Source organism: Strix aluco, chromosome 1 (assembly GCF_031877795.1).
Source record: "Strix aluco isolate bStrAlu1 chromosome 1, bStrAlu1.hap1, whole genome shotgun sequence".
Classification (NCBI taxonomy): Eukaryota; Metazoa; Chordata; class Aves; order Strigiformes; family Strigidae; genus Strix; species Strix aluco.
Genome location: NC_133931.1, coordinates 119907515 through 119922076, shown reverse-complemented (window position 1 = coordinate 119922076; position 14562 = coordinate 119907515). Strand labels below are relative to the sequence as shown.

Sequence of the window (14562 nt, the reverse complement as noted above, 5' to 3'; positions counted from 1 at the left end):
GAAAGGTGGGCACTGCCATTTTGCAATGTCACTTTAACTCCACCTGTTTACAGAGCAACTTACCCATACAAAACAGTCAGGTCTTCATCTGTATTGTATGATACAGGAAAAGAAGAAAAAGAGAAAAGAAAAAAAAAAAAATCAAACCCACACTCTTGGCAGCCTGGCTTTCTCCCAGGCCTCTAGCCTTGATTCCTGCAGATTTTTGAAGTGACTGTTTCTTTGCTCTCTTGCTTGTCCATCACACCTGCTTTGTCTGGTTGCCTTCAGTGTTTTGCATTTTCTCATTCCCACACTAAGGATCTTGTCTCCCCTTCCCTAGCCAACTACATTTTAGTGCAATAAGCTGCAAGATGAAGTTCTACGAGAAATAAACCTGATGCTATCCCTGCTGTTCCACTTTGCAGTTCTAAGTTTGCTGAATGCAAAACAGATTTCTTCTTTTGAAAGAAAGTAGTAGCCAAGTACCTTAAACTCAAATCCATTTGGGAAAGTTGTAGGAAACTCTAATATTAGAGCTACCATTTAATTCTCAAGGCAATAAAAAGGACCAAGAGGCCAAGTTGCTCTGAATCTCTTTCATGTTGGTTTGTTACACAGTGTGATCTTGTTTTACAAGTGCTCTGTTTACAAGAACGTTATGGGGTGGGGGTTGTGGGGGGGAAGTGTTCATTTAAGTCCCACAGTCACATAGGGCTACTTTTGTAAAGGTCTGATCCAGTCCTACCAGCTGCTTGCCCACAAAACTTTGCAATTGTGGAGACTAATTAAGATTCTTCAGAGGAGCTCTCCTCTCCCCAGCAGTTGCAGAAGGCCTCATTAGACATGCTGTACCTCCCCCTTCGCCCAGCAGAATGTCCCACTGTGCTTGGTTTGCGTTATGGCTTATGAATTAACCAATTGATTCTGAAAATATCATTACTTAAAGCTGTCCCCTTTAAGGGGAAAAAGTTAGGGCTTCAAATAGGAATAAACTAATACTGTATTACCTACAAACTCCCTTCTCTCTCAGTGCTGTGCGTCGAGGATTCACTTGCCAGGATACAATGGGTTCAGTACAAAGGGAATTTATCTTGGCTTTCCGTGAAGATGGGGAGGAAAGTCTGGGCAGTAAGCGTGACCTATCCACTTGCACAGAGGAAGGTTTATTTATACATGCAACTCTGGTTTTAAAAAAACTAATTTACATGAAATGACTGTGTATATTTGCCTTGTCTTTTTTTGTATCCACTTCTCTCTCCAGCTCTAAAGTGAAGAAATGCCTGAGAGTTGCTTGGTACTAACACTGTGCTGCTGAGCTATAGAGCTGAACACAGTTCTAGTGCTGGAACAAAAGCTCAACTGGCACCAATACATAATATGGGACCTCCAGTATCTTTGGGTGGTTATGGCTGCAAAAGAGTTTATATTCAGTCTTTAAATTGGTTTTAAACTAGAACCAAATCTGATTTAAAGCTCAAAGTGAGGAATATATAAACTTAATTATGTTTCATCTAATACAAATTGCTTTCCCCTGCTGTGTTTCTGCAAAAATCTGTTTTTGATTTTTTAAATTAAAGCTAACTGCAGGACCAAGACAAGGTATTTCAAGTAGTCAAGAAACCCAATGTGCTGACATAAACAGTTTCAAGTTGGTCACAACAAGCACACCATCAGCTTGGATGGCCTCCTCTTCCCAAATGTTTCAAATGTTTAGCTACACCTCTTTTTAAAAGAATACTCTCCCCTCCCCAAACTAAAAATAAGAACATTAAAACATATGACAACTTCATTGCACAAAACAATACTAGATATTGTAATAACAAAATGCTTTATTTGGGGGGAATACAAGGAAAAGTGTGACATCCTCATTATCAATTTGTTTTAAAAAGGTATTCTTTCTTTGAAAAAACGTAACACTTGTACAGAAAAGGTGACCTGTGGATAAGCCCTCTCCTTTAGTGGTGGGAATTCTTTTTTATGTTACAGCTGAAGTTGGGATTTGAATAATCTACAGCAACAGATTTCAACTTTGTTGATATGGTCTAGTAGCTTGGGGCACACCTGCCACTCGGCACTGCTCCAGTTTGACAGCCTACCAGGAGGCTGACAACAACACAGAGATGAAGCTTTCACAATTCTCACCCAGGTCGCTTTACAACAAACCACAAGACTTCACCATTACCACAAGAAGACAGTGAGAAAGCCACAAGGTAACTCATCTTCTCTCTTATCTCCAAAGACTTTTCATGCAAGCTCTATGCTCATGAAATTCTCGTACCATTCATCTGATTACACCTCAGTACTTCACCACACATCCCCTTTGCTGTAAGCCAGAACTGTGTTGTGAAAGGTGTACAACAGATCAAAGGCGAAATACAATTATTTCCCCAGTGTACCTGCTTTCTGTACAGTAGGTTAAGTTCGGATATGTTTTAAAGACTGCAAATTTATATCCATAATTTACTTCTGCCCTCTCTGAACCTTATGTTAGAATTTAAGTTGTTAAAGGGACAGGGAAGTTCCTAAAATTGTCAGGTTATAAAGTAAGCATTCATCTTTTAATCCAGTATGACAACTCTTTGCCACAAGTAGTATCTGTGCTAAGCAGTAAGATACATCAGTCTTACTGTTTAAAGGGGGCTCATGTTGTCTGAAGTGGGAATGGCAAACTCTGAAAAGAACTAACAGTTTTCTTTATTCAGGTTAGACATAACAAATATGTCAGATACAGCAGTTAGTCTAGAAAAATACATTTAAAAAATCTTCAGCAGACCATGCTCCCTGTAACAAAATCTTTCAAAACCAATTTTACAAATTATTCTACATTAATGTAAAAAGAAGATCTTAAATTTAGCATCATGGATTCCATCAAACATCTATCTATCAAAACATGAGTTTCACTATTTGTAGATGTTAGAATTCATAATACATTTTTCTAATGTATCCTGTACATATTAAATAACCTAAAAGGCTCCTCTTGTAGTGCATTAACAATTTAGCAAGCACACTCAGTATTTCTCCAGTACCATTTGCATTACAGCTATTTGTCTGCAAATGTAATTAACATCTAAAAGTGCACACAGTTAGGTCCCCCCTCCCTCCCCATAACTTGTTTCCCTGCTGAAACCCAGACATCCACTGGAAACATTATGCTACTGTAGCTAATCTACCCATGATTAGAAATGTGTGACTAAAGTGTTCTTAAACTATACAGGAACCGAATTATATACAATAATCAAAAGAACAGCCTGTATTTACATCAAGAAACTTCCACTACCACAGCATTATACGAAGAACTCCATACAGTGTTACAGTTGGTATTTACTTAGGGTTTTACCTTTAAATCAGTATAACACAAAACTTAGCTCAGGAAATACCCTGAAAAAAATGAACATGTTTATTAAATATGACTTCTATTATGCCACAAGACAAATATCCATTGCTGGATATCCTTACAAGTTCAGTGTTTGAAATAGTGTGCTGTTCTATAAAGCAACTAAGAAGTTCCAGAAAGGTTGCTGGGGAAAAAAAAAGGAAGAAAAAAAAAAGAAAAAGGGGGGAAAAAAGGAAAAAGGACAGCAGATATCAAGTGAGGAATTAAATTTGAATTAACTAAACCAAACTGTTAGCACAAGTTTAAGACAGCACTGCATGCAGAAACCCCTTGGAAAAGTGTCATACAGATCTGAGTAGGTTGTAATACACAAGCTTAAGATGTAACTTCACTGAATTTTTTCATACCAGTTGGTAGGACTTTTCCCTATCAAGTGGATGAAATTTAAGATTAAATTCCAGATTATCCAGTTTGAGATTAATAGCTTTACTCTCCAAGAAATCCAGTGTATGAACCTATATTACATTTTCCCAATGCTACTTTAAAAAAGGCAAACTATAAACTGTTCAATTCACTTTTAACATTGAACTTTTCAAAGAAATCCAAAGTGTTGTCTTTAATCCGCATTAAAGTGGTCAAACATTTCTCCTCTCCCCAAAAGTGCAAAAAACAAGTTGCTGCTTGGTCCACAGACATAATACATCATGTACAGCAAGAGACTTTCCTTCTGATGGAGTACTGCTGCTAACCCATCACTTCCAGTTTCTACTCCAAGAAAAACGTCAGCGTCCAAAGATGGAATTCAATTCCAGTAGAATTAATTCTACAATCTGATTCTGGTATACTGTGTGGACTGCTATGTTACCAGTCTCTTTTTCTGGTTTTAACAAGGTTGGACCAAAAACTATTGCTACACTTTGATAGGTCATTCGGTTCTTTTCTCCATTTTCTACAACTCTGAAAGAGAAAAAAAAAATACACAAAAAGAGACTTACCAGTGTTAGAGTACTAGGATGACAGGAAAAAAAGAGTCCAAAGACTATTCAGATTATTTGAGTAGTCTTGCTATTAAGACATACAGCTGCTGTGATTCCCCTCTCTACAGGAAAGTTTTGTTTTGAAATGCTATTCCTGATCCTCTCTCAGTCCCTCAAACATAAGGACTTGGCAGTAAACCTCACAACTATGACATATACTGTCTAAAGTATGTTTGGTGCTCTGCAAGCCTGTATAAATACAGATTGATATATCGTTTTCACCAAGGCCAATACAGACAAGAAAAATGCAGTGGAAACAGTCACTTAATACTTTTAATTGGATTATTTAGCTTCAAGGGAGGATCAGCAATACAAAGCTTTTCCCTTCTATCTGCTACTTACCTCTTCAGGTGTCTAAAGAGTACCTGCATAGTGTCCTGATTTGGTTTTGGCAACTGTTTGATTAAATCTTTAACAGCATGGACACGCTGCCTTGGTTCTTGTTCTGCAAAAGGATGAGGTGTAGAAACAAGAATTCGGTATTTTTGTTTAAACTTTAGCATAAAATTTAACAGGGAATGGGAATAAATGAGAACGTTTTGCAGTGCTAATATGAGATAAAATACTGCCACCTCCTGGCCGGACCGTCCATTACCGACAGACAAGTTCCGGAAAGCCTTGCAGACATTCACAACCAAAATTATTTTGGACAGTAAAATGAATATTAAGTGAATTGTACATATTGAGAAAAACTTATTAAAAATGCACACGCATGTTTTCCTGACTTACTAATTGCATTGACAAAGTCGTTGAAGTGATTATAAGTGAACAGCGGCTCTGGCAATTCTCTGAAAAACATCTTTAGAGCTCCTGTGATGACATGTATATCTTCCCATTTACTGTCATTCAAGTCTAGTTTCTCATCTGAGAGAGAAAAAAATTAATAATTAATGTTAAATTAACTACAAAAAGCCATTTTTAAAAAATAAACTTAACTACTCTTCTGTACTTAGTGCTTTTAAAGCAGTGAAGACTTACTTCGCTTCAGCCCATTCTCTGCTGGGATACAGAGCTGCAGCAGTGTAAAAGGGGATACAGAAACTCAACCACTACAGAGAGAGATGGCCAAACTCGGCCTACTGCACTACATGCAGCTCCTCTACACACAAGGGGAATAGGAACTGCTGACATAACACAGTTTACTGTTAGACCCTGTCAGTCAGGAAATGAGAGGTCAGAACTGTAGATGGGCTATTGTCCTCTTCCAAGTTGCAAGCTGCCCTTCAATTCCCACTGAACAAAACACCAAGATATAGCCACATTAAAGGGTATTATACACCCTATGCATGGCAAAGGGGAGCTAAGCACCCCCATACTAAAAGGCAATAGCAAATCTCACTGAAAAGCATTAACGTACAATTTTAGTGCTAGTGGAAACTTAATATGCCTTCTGTTTTTCCATTAGGTATTAAGTTATTTTGCTTGAAATCACCCCCGCCCTGCAATTCTATTGCAACCTTTCTTTAGAATTATGTTCTAGCAATGCCTCTATGCTCCACATAAGACCAAACCTCCAGGATGATACGTTTTTCAAATGCTGTGTATTACACACTTAAATTCTGCAATCCTGAAGTAATTTTACTTTCAAGAATGACAATCATTTCTCATGAACAACTGCAGTTATACATTAAGAAAATTTTTTTCTGAGCTTTCTGAACTTCAACAGTCTGAAAATATGCAATTGCAATATAGTTGAAGGAAGCTTACCATGATTGACTGCAAATCTTAGCTTCTGTATCACTGCAAGATTGCCACTAACTCGATATAAGCCATCAACATCTAATCCTAAAACAAAGGGATAAATCCATTTTAATACCTTACACGTGTATGAATTCTGAAATCATTAGGTTGCTTCTTTATAGGTCTACTCAGCAAAATTCAAACCAAAAGAAACCCACCTTGTAACAAAGAACACTTGGTTCAATAAAAACAAAAGGAAAAAAAGTTAAACTAGCTTTTTTGATGGGCAGGGCATACCAGGAGGTTTAGTTTGCTGACACAGTTTGGTAGCACCAAGCTCAAAGTAATCTCTAAAACTTCTTACACAGCAAAACAGTAGTAATGAGGCAACAGGTTCAAGTTTCCTCAATGAGACTAGGTGTCTCATTTAAGATGCTCTTGGTGGTGGTGGGCAGGGAATATATGAGAGTCCAACATGCAAGAACCAAGTATTTTGTGGATGTTCAATTTTTTAATGTATGGTTAAAGAAAAATCAAATCAAGTCATGCATAGAGAGCATCTCAAAGTTGTCAAGCGACCAGGTTTGCATATAGAAGGAATGATGTGCATGCACACTCATCGCTACCCAACAGCCTACAAGACTAAGACGGGTAGCCCTTGCCTTTACAGTATTGCACACACAACCAGAAAAGAAGAAAACTGTGCCTCTGTGGTTGCTACTGCAGTTACTCAGAAGTGATTAGGAGGTAAAGAATTTATTGAAATGTCACTTGAATGCAGCATGTGAGTCAGTGCCACTGAGAGTGTGAGTGTTGCCAGAATACCTGCAAGTCCCTGTAGCTCCTCAAGGAGTTGTCTGATGCAACACAGCACTGTTACCAGCACCATCTGACATATCCCTTTTCCCCATAATCCACTAGTCATTCCTTTACAGAAAGAACTGATTTGAAGTATACTGGCAGTAGGAAGAAGAGTTGGAGAAGTGGGGAAAAAAAAAAGCTGTTCATTTCTGTCAGCTTCCCCTCAGGTATTTAAAAAAGGAAAACTTCACCACTATCTTCACTGCAGTCTTGCCTTTAAAATAAAAAAGAAATAAAAAAAAAAGAACAAAGCAAAATAACCCCTTTCTCATAAATTGCAGATCTCAAACGGAATAAAGCCTGCTGTTACAAGTAAGGTGACAGTTTGGCAAACTGGGGCAAGGCAATGGAAGCAGTTATTTTTCCCCTCCCAGGCCATAAAATAGCAGCATTAAGAAAGAGGACTACAGGCTGCAGCAAAATCCTAAATGAAGTTCCCATGGAAGATGCCTTAAAATTCACATGTAACATTCCCCTGTAACACTTACCCTGATTCTCAAGAGAATGTTCTCAGATTAACAGACTGGTAGATATCTGAATGATGATTATGGAGATTCCATAATCCCCTCTCAGTCATCTTTTCCAAGAGATAGGGCAATGACAACAGCAAGAAACAAGCAAGAAAACCAGCACAGACTACAGCCAAGTCAGGAGTCACAACCAACACACTTTCAACAAAAATGTGAAGATGTCCTTTACATCAGACAACCCAGAATGTAGCATGTAGCTTTCGAACATATAATTTTCTCAGTTATTACATAGGAGAGACTTATTTGCAATGAAAGCAGAGAAAGAAAAAAAAAAAAGAGTCAATATGTGGACACTGATATCTCCAGAATTGCACAAAACTTCACATAGCAATCAGTGTAACTGGCTGAAGGGCATCAAACCGATAGACTTGTCTTCTGGTAGTCAATGCATATACAGAGCAGGAACACAATCTTTTCCTAGAAGTTTGTTTCAAGGAAGTTTTAATATAACTGATTGTTAGCACGTGTAAACCTTCCAAAAATGAATGGTTGCGTTTTGACAGTCTCTCTTTTCATCTGAAAAAAAACTTGATGGGCTGAGCTCTTCTATTACTTCTTGTAATCCCTCTTTCCTTAGAGCCTTGCTGCCAGGAGGCTGTCCTGCCTTCTCCTCAGCTTGAAATATACTGAAGCAGATCAATTTTCTCAGATACAGGATTTCCTCCCCTCTCCCCATTTTGCATCCCACCTACCCCCCCACTCTTAAAAACTCATTGCCAACTGCAGATACAAGTTTCAGATTAATTTCCCAAAATAAATCTACAGCATTTTAAGGATTAACATGTTCAAAATTAGATAGTGTGGTGAGCAAGAGAGATTCGGAAACAAAAAACTTCAACCATACCATGTTCCTCAACATGCTCAATGCACAGCTTCACGAACTTTGGCACCGTGCTGTTTTCTCTTTGACACAAGCTGGTGAGATTGGAACCAAACACTTGATCTGGAACCAAGTAAAGAGACTGATTTACAGTGGAACAGGACTCAAGTGACAGAACTAGTTCAGGTTAAAACAAACCTCTACAAAGGGCAAAGACTACTGGATACAATTGTTGCAGTATTAGAGTGAAAATAGAGAAGTTTTGAAAAGAGCTCTCAGCAGCTCCCAGCAAGAAAAGGCTCCCAGTAAGAAAGAGTGTCAGCAGTTATACAAACATGAGTCTCTGAATAAGGAACTTTTGCTACTGATATAATTTTAATCCATCAGGAGATACTTGTAAGAGCCATATAGTCAGAAATTTAATGGATTCAAATGTCCCATTACACTCCATTTCTGTTCCAAGTTCAAAATACATTTACTGCAATCTTTGTTACAATTCTGAACAGAGATAATAAACTTTATGCAAAGTGGCATTGCTTGGGGGGGAAAAATGGCATTGCTTGCAGAAAAAATGCTGTAAAATTTCATTGTTCATTGCACCTGCTGTTTAACCCAGCATTACATATTAATTTACTTTAATGTAGAGTCTTTAACTTCTAACACTTTTAAGTTCTGACATGGAATTGTAAATGACAGACCTTGACATCACAGAGCTTTGAATGGATGCAAGTATGACTATGCATATGCAACCTGGCTGCAAGGTTGAAATCTAAATACAGGTATTTACGGGCAAAGGTAATTTTGAGTCATTTCAAAACTACACAATCCAGGGGGAATGTTTTCTATCATAAACTGGAACAAAAACAAAAATGAGCTTGGGCAGGTAGAGAACAGATTCTTGCAGTGTCTCAGTGTATTTCAGGAACACGTTAACTCTTCTTGTTCCAATTATGTTATCAGCAAAATCTCTGACCCATTTCTATGGTCTTCATCAAAGACGCCCAAATAATAGATGGCCTCCCCTGTTCAGATGCATGAGACTGAAATAGGGTCCTGAGATAGAGAAGCAAAGCTTACAGTCTTAAAGGGAAGAAAGTTTTGGTTTGGTTTTTTTTAATCTGTTAAATAAGGTAGTTGGCCATCTTCATGGTATCTAGTAGATCTTACTTCAGAGCTTATGCAAGAGAGAAGCTGCTCTTGCCTTTACATCATGCATAGCATCTAGCCCATTTTTCGTGTTTAGTAATTAACAACACTTGCATCTGACTACTGCTTTGGGAAATCCAACAGCACACCAAACCAATTGTATAGTATGAAAACTGGCATATAGTGGTATTATTAGCTGTATGCGTATAAGGCCGGTGATACACAACACCTCAGTCCTGCTGCTGCTACTCACGCAGCCAGCTGTACAAGCAGAATCAGTAGCAAGGGATTGAGAAAGCCCACACAGTAGAAAGCCAGGCTAGCATGCAGCTGTAGCAGGTAAAGCAATGCAGATTAGGTAGCACAAGAAAATTCTAGCAAGTAACAAACTGATTTGCTACAATTGCCTCTGACTTTTAATAATTTCCACATATACAGAAATCATTTTTTCCCTCTCATTTTAAAGTAAATTTTGTAATTTTGTTTTTCCACGTAGCACAGTTACTTCTCTGCTTAGTGCATGCTGTTTCAAGTGTTGGGTTTTTTTTCTAGAACTTTTCATTATTTTTTCTGCTCATACTGGGTTTGCCAAGTTTTCCATTTACTAAGCTTGTTCTGTAGCAGCCACAAAAGTACACTGGGCTTTTACATAAAGACTTCTGTGTTTTTCATTCATACAGTAAATGTAAAACTGTACAGCGCAGATCCAACTTTTAAAATTTACACCATGCTTTTAAATAAAAACAAACTCTTCATTCCTTAACGTCTTTATTAAAAATCCAATCATCAGCACGCATGTGTACAAATTAAACTTGGCTTAGTGTTCACTGTTGCTAACGTCAGAAGTTACGTCACTGAGCCATGACATGAATACTAAGCTGTAAAGCAGAGCAAAACGTCAAAGTCTGGGAATAATGGCTTCTCATCCCAAACAAAAATTCCATAATTTACAGTTAAATTATATTTGCAGATACACAAATATATCAAACGCCACATGCAACAGAAGCACAGCTGTTAAAGTATGTAGTTAGGCAAATCACAGTAGGATTTGGTCTGATATTTGCCTACCCATATGCTATTTTGACCCTAGTAGAGCACCACCTACAAGTCCTGCTAAAGCATACAAATAAATAAAGATTTACAGTGAGTACCAAGTCAATAATTTACACAAACACATTAACTTAAACCTGTGCAAATACTGTTCTCTCAAAGTTTCTACAAGTGTGACAAATGGAAATCAATTCTTTCATAAATTTGATTCAAGAATATCTGTAAGACTCATTGTTTGTGAAACAATTAAAAAAAGTATACATTCAAAAAAGGTAGGGGTAAAAAGATGTTTAAGTTCAGATTCCTTTAGCCTCATCCTGGTTTGCCTAAATATTTAATTTCTTATGAGATGGCACAATTGTCTGGTTCCACTCAGACTAAAACACCCTTATGAAACAGATGAGCACATGCATTCAGCTTTATACCCAAATGACGTTTCTCTCCCTTGCATGCACAAACAACTACAAGCTATCTGCAGAAGAGCAGACCAAATGGACTCTCTAGCTAAGCAGCACTCCAAGTCCAAACAGGCTCCCGGGCCTGCAATTTTTCACTGCAGTTTTGCCAGTAACAAGCTGAATGAGAGGACATCCTCCATGAAGTTTAGTGGCTAGTAGCAGTGCTCAGAAGAGTATCAATCACCAGTTACACTATACATCGAAGACTTTTGTTAAACCAGCTATATATATATATATGTATTTTACTCTAGAACTAGACCATTTTAACCCCATTTTACACATGAACCACTAAATTCAGCTTTTCAAATTATTTCCTTTGTTAAAAAGGTTCATTTACCCTTAATGTAGCCTTTTTCACGGACAGCTTGTAATGTAGGGCGTCGTGTAAGAAACTTCTTGAGCTTCGTTTTGGTCTTCTTCTGATCTGTGGAATCTATATTGCTTGGTGCTTTCACTGCTGAAAAGAGATATGCATTTAGCATGAATATCCACAGAACCAGCATTTATCTGCCAAGGAACCAACCTTTTAGAAAAAAAAATTAGCTCAAAACCACATTAAAAACTATACAAATTTGCAATGCATCTGTATTTTTTTTCCTTAACTTCTTGGAACTCCTTGTAAATAGCAGACATTTTTCAAACTACCAAGGAACAACCCTGTCACAAAAATCTTGTAAAACTAAGTGTTGCCTGTGAAGTTAACTAAATGGTAGCTTACATATAGAATTGATGCGGAATTTTAAATATATGACTATGTTTCAAAACCAGTCCTGCCTTTCATCAAGTTAACCACTTTGAAAGAAACACTTTCTTGCAAATTACATATAAGGCCCAAAAGTAAAAGACAGAAAATAGTCTGCCTGATTAATATGTTTCTGTGCATAGAACAAAATTTCTGCGGCTAAAAGAAATCTAGCTCTAAAATTCTAAAGGTGTAATAAAAAATGTTTAGTTTCTTTACATGAGCCAATATAACAACATTAGCAACTCGGCAAAATTGCAGTTTAAGTTAATAGTGCAAATATTTACAGATGCTGTACCACAGACAAAAACCAAAACTGATTAGAATTGTTTTACTTGAACATGTAAAAGGACAAAAGAATTCTTATTCAAAACCATTTACACAAGTCAGAAAACAAACATCAAATTACTCCTGTGCATTTTGACAACACTTTGAAAATAATCCCTTACACTACTGCCTATTCTCCTGTTTTTCATGTGTCATACAGCAGGAGCTAAAGATATTTGGTACTTTTTTCTTTTTTCAAGTATGATTAATGAAACATGGAAGAAAATCTATTATCTAGCACCAAGATGTCGAATGAAGTATATAAAAGCCTGTTTCCAGACTTCAGTAGTTTCATTTCTAGCTGTCCTTTTGACTTCTCCTCTATTTACACATAACACTGAAGATTCAGAAAATAAGTTGGCATTGCTAAAATCAATTAATGGAAAATTTTCAACTCACAACGAAGTTTCTTAGAGTCTTTATTCTCTTTTTCTTTGTCTTGTTTTTCCACCCCAGGGGAATCTGGTACATCATCTTCTAATGCTTCATCAGACTCTACTACCTATTAGATTTAAGAAGATATACAAAGTGATCAGTTTGCCAATTCATAGAATATACCATTAAACAAACATTTCCTGTAGATAGTTCTACAGTATACATTTTTTCCCTATAATGACATTTAATCTTTCCTGAACTCTAGAAGCTAAAATATCTTCAGAGATTATACCATTCTCACTGGCAGAATGAATCGCTTTGAGAAACACTATTTGATCATAAGACCCAATAAAGTTTTGCTGGAGACAGAACAAAGTACAAGCAGCCTTTCAAGATAATACTTCATTACATCAGGCAATAAACAATAGAAATGTTGGGTTGTTTGGGTTGTTGTTTGGTTTTTTTCTTTTCCAAATCCAGTAGACAGACATCAGCTATTTCATGGCCTAATACAGAAGCACCTGACTGATAAGAGTCTAAAAAACAGTTCTAAGACCATTTATCCTATTTATCTCTGTAATTATAATTTTCTTAATAGAAAGTAGAACTACCAGTTGGAAAATTCCACACTGTCAAAAGATACGCCAAATTCACTCCTGAAAAAGTAAATATACCAGCGCCTAAAATTCTTGCCCTGCATTACTGCTCTCAGTATATTCTCATTTAACACAGTCAAGTGACAATGTAGACCATATTGTAGTGTGGAGGCAGATACCAGAGTCTGTTAAACAGACCACCTGCAGCCTCACACCTATGCTACATGCATGACTGCAGACATATCAAAAAATAGGAAAAGGGACCTCCTCTGGTCTCAGTGCAACATACTCCCTTCCAAAACCACTTATTTCTTACTTCACTTCTACTAAAGTGAACTTGACTTCTATGAAGGTACAAAAATCTGACTGTACAGTGTCTTTTGCTACAAGGAAGGACATTTTAAAAATAAGGCAAGGCTGCATACTCCAGAGCATTAAATGAGCAGAATCATGACCTCATCAACTAAGCTGCACTTTACCTTGAAGGGTAGATATTAGCTTTAAACACCTGCATTCCTTGTTGCTTTTCAAAAGTTTTGGAAAGCCTTTTTACACATCAAAGATCAATATATTCAACTGCCCAATTAATGTCCCCACTAAGTATCCCTCTGCCACTGACACCATTTGGACAGCGCTCTCTTCAAGAAGCCTCAAAGCTTTTTAGGACTGGTAATTTTGAAACCATTAACTGCTTTGGAAAAAAAAAAATCACCTGGAATCTAGTTTGTATTATGGAACAAGTCCAATCTAATCACTTGAAAAATTCTGTATGTAAAAAAGAGGAGCCACATCCTTTGCAGACAGCTTTTCCTCTTGTACAGCATATTGCCACAACAGCAGCCTGAAGGAGCAAAGGGACCAGAATCTAATCTGTACCTTCTTTTGAGGAAGATCTCATCACACTAGAACTGGCCCCTCTGTCCTGGGCAAGAGATTCACAGCTACTATTGCCATGAAGTTACCAAAATTAGTTTCAGATCTGATGGATTTTTGTATCCAAAGCTTCAGTGCTCCATATTATCAGGTAGTCTAACAATGTACTTTCTGAGCTCTTACTTTGTAGTCTTAGGTCTCCTGGCTACCAACTCCCAGCAGTAATATATCACCATTTCTCCAGAGCACTGATAAACTCTCTCTATTCCACCATTCACTTCCTCAACCTAACACACAACACCTCACTCACATCACAGCATCTCTCAGCCTTTCCATCTTCATTTATATTTTAAGCAGGGAAGAAGTGGCCTCAGTAGCATAACACTGGGCAGACAGGAAGAAGGGTATTGCTGAGTGACTGCCTTACCTGGTTATTAAGGGTCATGACATTTTCATACCAGGAGAGAGCCTAAACCATGAGCACTCAGAAGGAAACTAAACCATTCATATCAGTCTGCTGTGTTTGGGTGGAAAACACCCATATGTGTAAAACACTCTCAGAGCCAAGAGAAATGGAGGCCACTGACTGACATGGAAAGCAACATAAATGCAGCTTATGAGCAGCAGTCAGGCCTGTAACTATAAAAATTAAGAATACACATGAAGTCAAGTGGATACGAGAGGAATATTTTCTCCAAGATCTCCTCCAACTTCTTCTGAATTCAAAGATGGCAAATCCTGTTTGGCAATA

At 37.5% G+C, this 14562-nt stretch overlaps 1 protein-coding gene across 14 annotated transcripts in view; it reads right to left on the bottom strand.

The window, feature by feature from the left end:
- Window positions 1-1791: 1791 nt before the first annotated feature.
- Window positions 1792-14562, bottom strand: part of ARHGAP12 (Rho GTPase activating protein 12) — an 81206-nt gene continuing 68435 nt past the window's right edge. For 11 of the 14 annotated variants that reach the window (XM_074832837.1, XM_074832870.1, XM_074832878.1 and 8 more), the window contains 7 exons: window positions 12367-12469; window positions 11236-11355; window positions 8269-8367; window positions 6061-6138; window positions 5083-5217; window positions 4696-4798; window positions 1792-4273 (listed from right to left, as the gene is read on the bottom strand). In XM_074832837.1, coding sequence (XP_074688938.1) covers window positions 4099-4273; window positions 4696-4798; window positions 5083-5217; window positions 6061-6138; window positions 8269-8367; window positions 11236-11355; window positions 12367-12469 — 813 coding nt within the window. In that variant the 3' untranslated portion in view covers window positions 1792-4098. The other 3 variants (XM_074832790.1, XR_012624174.1, XM_074832856.1) reach the window with 3 other exon arrangements.